Here is an 11,028-nt window from a genome sequence, read left to right as displayed (position 1 = left end):
ACTTTGAGACTTACTACCAGGATACTTTGAGAGTCTGGTTATATTTTGTTACATTATGATACCAAAATCATCAACAACTGTGTATTTATTGTACTTGGATTTTGATCAATTTTAAACTTGGCCTTGGTTTTGGATATTGCTCAAGTTTTCCATGTCTCATGAAAAAGCATGCTGTTTTGCAGAAAATAAATTGTGGACAGTTGTTTTCCATGTGATAATATGTCCTGTCAGAAATAAAACGTTTGTGACAACTAGATAAGCACAGACATAAATTCATAAAATCAAAGTGTATTCTAAATGACAACAAAATATTTGGAATAGTATACTCACATTTAATAAAAAGCAAAAAAATCACAAAACAATTGTCAGTACATTAAGCTTTTGGTTGATATTCAGTGCCACCGTACCATAAAACAGTGGCATGATTTGAGTGAGCAGAAAACTAGTAGGTGTGATGTACATCAATATAAAATGAACGCTTTCCATGTGTTTTTCAATTTTATAAAACTACAAAAAAATCAACATACCTGTGGTATATATACTGCGATGTGTACAATTTCAAAGCAACAAAACTGGTCCTGCACCAGAACTTAAATTGAAATTAGATCTTCGTATCGCTCCTGCTTACTGATCATATGTTGTGTAAATGGTCGCGATGGGAAGATATAATTTCAATTAGATTGATAGTATATTAAGTGTCTCTGTGCTGAAGGCTATTGGCAGCCCTCCTATCCGTACATGTACAACAATGATTATATTGCTACAACCGATACTGTAAACATGTTATATTATAGGAAGCTGGTTTACAGGAGTGTTCACTGTGTCTTTAGGTAATAATACATAATATATATAAACTTTGAATGTAAACAATCTCAGAAAGTTTAAGTAATGTATTGAGTCCCTTAGCTTGATCAAACAACAAAAGCAAAACTGAGTTCAAACAGTTTCTTACACAAACCAAAAACTTACTGTGTATAACTCCAATACAAAACATTGATGGGTGGGTCATATGCTCACAGATTTTCATTGTTATCACAGTGTACACTGTTACCTAGCTGAACCACACCCTCAGGTAAGTTGATAAGGTAGTTGTAATACAATCTCTCCTACACCGGCTGTCTCACTTCCTCTAGTAACCACCTCTCCCCCAAAAAGGTAAAAAGGGGAAAAGAACTCCTGAAGGTTTAGTGGGTCATTTTACAGTAATTTTTTATCATGTGTAACAAAAAAGAGAAAATGTAGCGGCCAAACCAGGGTTCAAACCTGGGACCCTCCGAACTCTAGACGGACGCTCTACCAATTCAGCTACCTGGTTGCCAATGATAGACCCAGTCCTGTTCCGCTACATTCCTCCCTCCTTTTTCTAAGTATTTGCCTCTGAAGACAAAACGTATTTACAACCCAAGTTGGGCTATTATCTTGCTAAGCGTACCCCCAATGCTTAAAACAAGGGTTGACAAGCTCGCTAGGAGAAAGAGAAAATGTAAATGCCGGACTGGGGTTCAAACCTGTGACCTTCCGTACTCTAGACGGATGCTCTACCAATTGAGCTACCTTGTCACAGAAGATCAACCCTGTCCAGTTGTGCTACACATGTAACAATAATATGCCCTTATGATTGCCAGACTCGTGGGCTGAAACACTTCAGCAACAAGGCTAAAGAAGAATACATATACGGAAAAACGGCTTCAGGAGTTGCTACTTCTTTTTACCTTCATTTTCGGATTGAAGAGGACTTTGTATACCGCAAGGTATCCCCCTCAAACTGAGAAGACTAAATATAAGACAAGTGGACTTGTTGGATAAAGTTATCGGGGATATTTCCCGACTCCTGTCCCCATCAAGTGATCCTACAATAAGGTATGGGAAAGAGTTGTAAAAAAATGATTACATATGTATTTAGACACACACTTACTCTCTTAACCGCAATTATTAATATGGATCAATATTACCATTTTGTAGTAATAAATAAATAATAATAATAATAATATATAAATATAAAAAAAATATAAACCTTATTTATTTACAACAATTATGAAACAAATTTTTACAACTTATATTAGTCACTCTTGTTGGCCCGGATGTTCGCCTGAATGTTAGTCCTATTGAGGGAGGAAATCAGAATCCCCGGAGAAAACCCACGTGGTCAGGCAGGTGACCCCATACCTTTTCACGTCGGATTGGGGAATCACACCTATGCCGCCTTGGTGAAAGGTAAGTGCGCTATCCACTGCGCCATCCAACCACCAAATAATAATCACAACCTAGTTCCTAAATTGTCTCAAAGCAGTTTAGTCATGATTAAAAAAGTGTACTAGATTAAGTAAAAACGTCAATAACTATTTTTGAAAGCATTGCAGTTTAACTTCAGTTAATTAAATAGTAGCACTGTTACTAAACACATAGTAGATAAAAAAGTTGTAAAAATTCCAAAAAACATCAGACTTAAACATCAATATTCAGGTATGTGTATTATGCTACACAATTCATAAAATTGTATCTTACCCCGATATGAAATATGATCAGGGTTAAAATATCTATTATTTGATGTTTCCTTGCAATGGTTTGTATCACACATCTGTAGCTAATTGCAAGAAATAGATTGTATTTTCTATATTGATTTTCAGAAAACAAAAAACATAAAAGCACTACAAAAAAACAATCACATCACTTATGCCGGATTTTTTTGTCTTACTGTTGTCTTGGCTTCAGGAATTTTTCAATCAATGCTTTCATAAATGTAGGCAGGAGGAAGTCCATCAAAACTATGAGTACAACGAAAAGTATGAGTGGTCCCATCAAAGATTTCCCGATGATATCCATCTTCCTGTCACAAATATTGGTCAGATGGCTATCATAAAATCCATTTGGCCTCCGTGACCTATGTTGGTCATAGGTTGTACAAATACTCAGCAGGTCCTTGCTGGAGATGGAAGGGGCTAGGCATACATTGACGAAAAGGGCAATAATGATTCCTTTGATTGCGTAAGTCACAAGCAGGACAGGTAGAGATGTTTGAGGCCCGATGGGCTGGTCTGGTATAGGTATAGCTCCTGGTTGTGTTGGAGCTTCAGGAATGGTCTCTGGTTCCCTAGGGGGCTTCTTGCTCTTGGGATATATGTCGGTAAATTTTTCATGTCCAGCTTGTACCTCATACACCGAGTCCAGGATCTGCAAAATATTTTTTATAAATGAGTCGCTACTTAGATTCAGGAGTCACAAATCCTGAGGATTAATGTCCACACAGGTAAAACACAACACTTGTAAAAAATAGTAACAGCACCTCAGCTCAGTTTGACAATTCTTAGACAACAATTATTGTCATCTTGGATTCTAAAGTGACACAATAAACAGCAACATTTTAAGAAGATTCTTGGTCAATATGGCTGATCAGGAGGACTCCTATGGGAAGGCCTGATGGGGCAATAAGAAGAATCGTATTTTCCATCCAAAGGAAAATCAAAACTTATTTGAGAACCATCTTGGCAGGCATCACAGCATGAAAGACTTGCAATTGTAGCCCACTCCTAAGACCTGTATTTCAACACGAGGTCAAGGTCAAACAGAGGTGGTTGTGTTCCCATTCCAATACATAACATCACTGTTAGTAGCATGCAATTACATGTAAACTGATCTGGTGAAAGTTGAGATAGTGAGCAAATGCTGAAGTCATGAAATCAGAGACAGAGGTCAGTCATTACATATTTTGAATTGCACCAAAAATAGCAACTATTTTGCCATGGCTATTTCAGATATTTGTAAGAGGTTAAGTGAGCCAGGCTTGCTAAATAATTCTGTTTAAGTCACAAATGGGGCAGTGGAAAGAATACAAGAAAAAACAGTTATATCCTACCTGTCTGAGGAATTTCAGGGCAGGAACATCAATTTTTGGCAGATACGTTTCCAGGCGTTCATCAGCTTTATCCACGTCACTACAGTAATTAGACAGCCGGGCGTAACGCTGTGTGGCACCAACCAAACCCAAACATTCAAGGAATTGTTCCTCTCTATCCTTGAACTCTGATGATTTAAGATCAACTCCATCAATTTTGGTCAAAATTCCAAAGACTGGGATTGCTGTGGAAATATTAAGGTTAAACAATAACTTTGTGTTGTTGCTGGAGTAACTAGGGTCGATATTGGGGAAATGGAATGGAATGGGGGGTTAACTAGGGCCAATGGTAGGGAAACAGATGGGGGTTGGGAAAACTAGAGTCAATGAAAAGGAAATCAACGGGTGTTAGGGTATCTAGGGCCAATGGTTGGGAAATTAATGGGGTCAGAACACTAGGGTTTATGGTTGGGAAATGGACGGGGGTGGGAGTAACTAGGGTCAATAGTGGGGAAATGGATGGGGTTGGGGTAACTAGGGTCAATGGTAGGGAAATGGTTGGGAATGGGTTAACTAGGCTCAATAGTGGGGAAATGGATGGGGATGGGGTAACAAATCAACGGGTGTTAGGGTATCTAGGGCCAATGGTTGGGAAATTAATGGGGTCAGAACACTAGGGTTTATGGTTGGGAAATGGACGGGGGTGGGAGTAACTAGGGCCCATAGTGGGGAAATGGATGGGGTTGGGGTAACTAGGGTCAATAGTGGGGAAATGGATAGGGATGAGGAGTTAGGGTGCTTTCATATACCACATCTGATGTGAAATCCAAATTTTTAAGAAATATTGGCATATAATTTGTTTAATGGGATCAGAAAAAGAGCAACAGAAACAATAGTGGGGAAATGGTTGGGAATGGGGTACCTAGGGTCAATAGTGGGGAAATGGATGGGGATGGGGATGGGGTAACTAGGGTCAATAGTGGGAAAATGGATGGGGATGGGGTAACTAGGGTCAATGGTAGGGAAATGGTTGGGGATGGGGAAACTAGGCTCCATAGTGGTGAAATGGTTGGGAATGGGGTAACTAGGGTCACTAGTGGGGAAATGGATGGGGATGGGGTAACTAGGGTCAATGGTAGGGAAATGGTTGGGGATGGGGAAACTAGGCTCCATAGTGGTGAAATGGTTGGGAATGGGGTAACTAGGGTCACTAGTGGGGAAATGGATGGGGATGGGGTAACTAGAGTCAATAGTGGGGAAATGGATGGGGATGGCGTAACTAGGGTCAATAGTGGGGAAATGGATGTGGATGAGGAGTTAGGGTGCTTTCATATACCACATCTGATGTGAAATCCAAATTTTTAAGAAATATTGGCATATAATTTGTTTAATGGGATCAGAAAAAGAGCAACAGAAACAATAGTGGGGAAATGGTTGGGAATGGGGTACCTAGGGTCAATAGTGGGGAAATGGATGGGGATGGGGATGGGGTAACTAGGGTCAATAGTGGGAAAATGGATGGGGATGGGGTAACTAGGGTCAATGGTAGGGAAATGGTTGGGGATGGGGTAACTAGGCTCAATAGCGGGGAAATGGTTGGGAATGGGGTAACTAGGGTAAATAGTGGGGAAATGGTTGGGAATGGGGTAACTAGGGTCACTAGTGGGGAAATGGATGGGGATGGGGTAACTAGAGTCAATAGTGGGGAAATGGATGGGGGTGGGGTAACTAGGGTCAATAGTGGGGAAATGGATGGGGTTGGGGTAACTAGGGTCAATGGTAGGGAAATGGTTGGGAATGGGTTAACTAGGCTCAATAGTGGGGAAATGGATGGGGATGGGGTAGCTAGGCTCAATAGTGGGGAAATGGGTGGGGTTGGGGTAACTAGGGTCAATGGTAGGGAAATGGTTGGGAATGGGTTAACTAGGCTCAATAGTGGGGAAATGGATGGGGATGGGGTAACTAGGGGCAATAGTGGGGAAATGGATGGGGATGGGGTAACTAGAGTCAATAGTGGGGAAATAGATGGGGATGGGGTAACTAGGGTCAATAGTGGGGAAATGGATGGGGATGAGGAGTTAGGGTGCTTTCATATACCACAGCTGATGTGAAATCCAAATTTTTAAGAAATATTGGCATATAATTTGTTTAATGGGATCAGAAAAAGAGCAACAGAAAACTATAAGTTATAGAGAAGGGGTGTCACTTTACCGATGGGAGGAGGGATTGCTTCTTCATAAAGGTGTTTTGGTCATAAAACCAACAAATCTGTTGCTAACAAACTTACCCCTTTTTCCTTTTCCGGCTTTAGCTCCAACAGGATTGGCAGCTGATATGACACATTCAATGAGTCCAACTGGAATGTTCGCTCTCGCTGAGGCCACAACAATGATTCTGTCAACCTTGAGTAACTCAAGATTCTGGGAGTATTTCTTCCTTAGGCCCATCATACCTGTTTCTTTGTACTCTTCCTGGGCTGCCTACATGTAGCCAACCAAAATAACAAGAGCAACTGGATATTAAGCAATCATGGCAAAAGACTCTCAATGAAAGTAGTATAGCAAATAAGATCTTAATGATAGGGCCAATTCCCTAGGCCAATCCTAGCCTGCCACTATATGTGTATCAAAATTTTCATGCTCAGTAATTGTATAAATTAAAATAGGGCGGGGATCTCAAAGGTTTCCATGTTATGACACAGGGACAGAGTCCCAAAGGGTGTGGGCAGACCCAAGGGTCAACTATAATACATGTACCATAACTGTATTTTTATTCATTTATGCCCAGCAATTGTAAATATGGCAAAAGGGTGGGGATCTCAATAGTTTCAAAGTTATATACAAGGAACAAGCCCCTGGGGGTGTGGCCAGATCCCAGGGTCAATTCTTATTTCAATATAATATCACTTTGTGATTGTATATATACGGTTATGGGGTGGGGATCTCATCTGTTTAAAAATTATGACCAATCAACTTAGTCTCAATGGGCGGGGATAGACCCTGGGCCATTCGAGTAGAATATGTGTACATTGTATTTGTCTCTTTATACTTAGCAATTTTATATATGGTAATAGGGTTGGGATCTTGATAATTTCCATGTTGAAAATTTGATTTGGCCCTGCTCCGCAAAACCCTGGGGGTGGGGTCAGCCCTTCAAATGGTAAAATTTGAAATCACACCAATTGATAATGCATCCAACCAAAGGACTTGGAGCGTTATTGGTCAATTTTGGCCTCATAAGAAATGAAAATTGAATCTATTTGCTAATTCCTGCTATAAACAAAATATTTGTTATTTGGGGCTATCTTTTATGGTGTAGATTTTTTTCCAGTGCTCATGCGAAGATACCCTACCATAGCAACGAAACTGTGTTGCTACGCAAGCAGAGATGGCCAAAATTCAGTGGTTTTGATCTGTTAGTATGTAGAAATAAAAGCCTCCGCATGTGACAAAAATTCCTTTCTACGAATGAACACTGGTATAACAATGTTTAAGCATGTCAATTATTTGTTTGTGGCTGGCGGAGGCTTTAAAAAATTGCATAATTGAAGAGCGTTTAGTTAATTTCCTTCGAAATGGACACCGGTGTTGATATTCACACATTTTATTATGAAGACGCATGTTTATGTCTCTCTTTGTAATGCCATATCTCCTAAACTAGTTGTCGAATGAATTTGAAATTTATAAATGTGCGTGCTACATTTATTCCAGATTACGAATATAACAACTAATTATAAATCCCTGATGAGCCCGGAAATGACCCTTTACACCTCTAGTCCTTTGTTTGATATTCATCCCTTAAGTCCAGAAAAGAAAACACTTAAAGCAATATGGTCCAAGTGCCCTTTTTGGCCCACCCCTCACTGCCTCAGTCCCCGAGGGGAACAGCTCCTCCATTTGTACACTTCTGAATCCCCACCACATGAGAACACTTCCAACCAAATATAGATGATACCCATCTCCTAATTCCAGAGAAGATGTCACATTCATTATAGCCAAATTACCCATTTTTGGCCCCATCCTCAGCCTCCCGGGGGTGAACACCTCCATTTGAACTATTCTCAATTCAAAACACCTGAGAATGCTTTCAACCAGATATGTTTGATATCCATCTCTAAGTTCCAGAGATGAAGTTGCTTAAATCAATATGGCCATATGACCCATTTTTGGCTCCACCCCTCAGCCCCCTGGGAGGTCAGACCCTCCACTTCTATAATTTTTAATACTCACCACCTTACAATGCTTCCAGCCAGATATGATATATATCATTTAGTTTCAGAGAAGACATTTTGAGCAGCATGGTCAAATGACTCCCTTTTGGTATGCCCCTAACCCCTCTGGGGGGTCAACCCCTCCGTTTGTAAAATTCTGAATACCCACCACTTAAGAACTCTATTGCGATGGAGAGATAATTACAAGTAACAGAGCCAAATTAACACCTATCCTGGTTTTACTTAATTCCCCTTGTGATTATACCTTTAAGCTGTCTTCGGCAGGTAGACGTCCATAGAAGACGATTCGTAATAATTCTCTGTTCAAGTCGTCATTTATATCGTCAAAGCCAGCAATGTCAATGAATGTTGGATAGCATGCATCAGGGTGGACAGGTGCCTTGAAGCAGCTCTTGGGAAAGCTTCAAAAACAGAAAGTCGAAAGTTACAATTGGCTGAATAAAATGTTATCAGCTCTGTATTGTACTGAGCTATTTATCTGCTGTAAATATTCCGCATAGAAAACATGTATACATAAACTTTATCTGTTTTATGTCAGTAATGCATTAAGTGTTATTAACTTATATGGATCACTGTTGTTGGCCCAGATTGTGATGTGTCAGATATTTTAATACAGGAAAATTGAGAACCCTGAGAATTCCACATGATCAGGCAAGTGTCCCCATTATTACCCGTTTCGTGTTTGATCAAGGAATCAAATACCTGGCTATCTTGGTCAAATGCTTGTGTGCTATTTATTGTACAATCCTAGATATATTCGAAATCAAATCCTGACAACAAACCATACAGCAGGATATTTCAATGACATTGTGGGTCAATATTGTGATTGCGAAAAATATGATCTGCAGAATAATATGACAAGTGTAAAAATGAGCAGCAAAAACAAATTTCATAACCCTGATGTCGTCATGATTAAACGACATTACTGTTGACTTTAAATAATTTGTACACTAAATCTGGTTATTCCAGGTGAAATAGTATAGAAGATGTGTTCCGGAGAAACTTTTTCAAAAGTAAAGGTCAAAGGTCAAGTGTAAAAGATGTGGATTCATTAGGCTGCCTTACAAGCGTCAGCGGTAGATCATTTCCCTTTAGCTCAGCGGTAGAGCATCGAGCTGGGGAGCCAATGGTCGCAGGTTCGAGCCCCAGCGAAGGCACTATCTTTATCACTATTCCTCGTCCTGCTACACAAGTCATAGGTCACAGTGACTTAATTCTTTTTTGTATTTTAAAACAACAACATTAAATAAATTGATTGGGAGTGTGAAGAACTTAAAGAAAAAAATGTGGATAAAATGAAACAGTGTTTCAGGTAAGACTAGGTGCAAAATAGTATTAGTAATAGTATTACTAGTATATCTAAATCCTAAACAAATAGTACTCTTTGCCTTAAGACTATAATTAATATATTTATATTGCTGTGATATCTTCAAATAAACAGTCTGAAGAATCTCCTAGAAGAGATGAAAGTACTTAAGACTCGTTGTTAAGAATTTTTCTTTATACAATATATATATATATATATTTATTTATAATCCAATAAATCAAATAACATCATAAAAATTGACTTATTGACAAACAGAATTTTTCAAATGGAAGCTGTCAATTTCACATCAAAGGTTTTGCTTTAAACATATTTAAAACTTTAATTATATGTAATATTTTAGAGGTCATTATTTTTTCAATGCCACTGCTAGGAGTTGAACCTGGGAACTTTGGTTTATTAGTCTTACGCTTTAACGAATGAGCTGAAGAGAAATTCTCTATTTCCTAGTTGGTAGGAAGCTGCTAGTATCTTACAAGGGTGACAATTACATTTTCCAATCTGATTGGGCCATCTTTTTATTTAATGCTAGGACAAATACCAAGTTTCATGTGTAACGGAACTGGACTGGGTTGATTGTGGGCAACCAGGTACATGTAGCTCAATTAATAGAGCGTCCATCTAGAGTTCGGAGGATCCTGGATTTGAACCCTGGTCTGGCAGTGCTTTTTCCTGCCCCTATTTCAGGTGACAGACAGATCGAATGGGGGGGGGGCACCCTGGAATGTGGTCCAAGAATTTGTTATCTTGTTACATTTCTGTACCATTTACTCATTCACCCCTGCATGCAGACACATTTGAACTCATTGAAATTGTTTATTATGAAATTTCAGGGGTGAATGAGTTAACAGTATATACAAATCCTGCAGACAAAGCAAATTTGTTCAAACAAACCTTTTAGTGAGATAGGTCATCTGTTGTGCTTGTCCGCCGAAATTACCAGAAATAGCATATTCCCGATATTTGTCGTTGTTCATCGCAGTTATAAGAGTGTTTATAGTGGAACTCTTCCCGACTCCAGGAGGCCCAATTATGGCCACATTAAGCGGGTTTCTGCTATCAATATCGGGACCAAGTTCTTTGGCAATATCATTGTTCAACTTCTCTCTCCTTCGTTTAATCTCAGCTTCGGGATCCTCCATTCTTCGTCGACGACGCGTGGACCTGCTTGTATCAGTGTCTGTATCTGATGTGTTGTCACCAAAGGAATACACATACCTGTTTGAAGTAGGTTTCTGTCTACCGTCCTTACCTCCCATGTTGGTGCCTTCAATAAAGCAAAAAGAGAAGCATAAATAAAGCAAAAAGATGTTTAAAATAAACCCAGGAAATATTATTATTATTATTTTTTTATTCTTAAAGGCCCTTCAACACAGAAGTGGTAATTAATAGGGCCAATAAAAATAGACACAGCATCACAAGTGATACACATCCCCTCCATTCACACATTGTGTGACATAGTGATACTCATCCCCTCCACTCACACAGTGTGTGACATAGTGATACACATCCCCTTCACTCACACATTGTGTGACATAGTGATACAGATCACCTCCACTCACACATTGTGTGACATAGTGATACACATCACCTCCACTCACACATTGTGTGACATAGTGATACACATCACCTCCACTCACA

General features: G+C 39.4%; 1 protein-coding gene across 3 annotated transcripts in view; it reads right to left on the bottom strand.

Annotated features, from left to right (window-relative positions):
- Window positions 1-318: 318 nt before the first annotated feature.
- LOC110461014 overlaps window positions 319-11,028 on the bottom strand; it is a 15,937-nt gene continuing 5,227 nt past the window's right edge. For all 3 annotated transcript variants that reach the window (XM_021514280.1, XM_021514281.1, XM_021514279.1), the window contains exons 2-6: window positions 10,282-10,654; window positions 8,308-8,464; window positions 6,120-6,312; window positions 3,854-4,077; window positions 319-3,171 (exon numbers count right to left, since the gene is read on the bottom strand). In XM_021514280.1, the coding sequence (XP_021369955.1) occupies window positions 2,692-3,171; window positions 3,854-4,077; window positions 6,120-6,312; window positions 8,308-8,464; window positions 10,282-10,646 (1,419 nt within the window). In that variant the 5' untranslated portion in view covers window positions 10,647-10,654 and the 3' untranslated portion in view covers window positions 319-2,691. The remainder of the gene's footprint in view (window positions 3,172-3,853; window positions 4,078-6,119; window positions 6,313-8,307; window positions 8,465-10,281; window positions 10,655-11,028) is intronic.

This window comes from Mizuhopecten yessoensis, unplaced genomic scaffold (genome assembly GCF_002113885.1).
Source record: "Mizuhopecten yessoensis strain PY_sf001 unplaced genomic scaffold, ASM211388v2 scaffold10533, whole genome shotgun sequence".
NCBI classification, from domain to species: Eukaryota; Metazoa; Mollusca; class Bivalvia; order Pectinida; family Pectinidae; genus Mizuhopecten; species Mizuhopecten yessoensis.
Note: the sequence above shows the minus strand (reverse complement) of the source record. Positions and strands in the feature narration are given on the sequence as shown.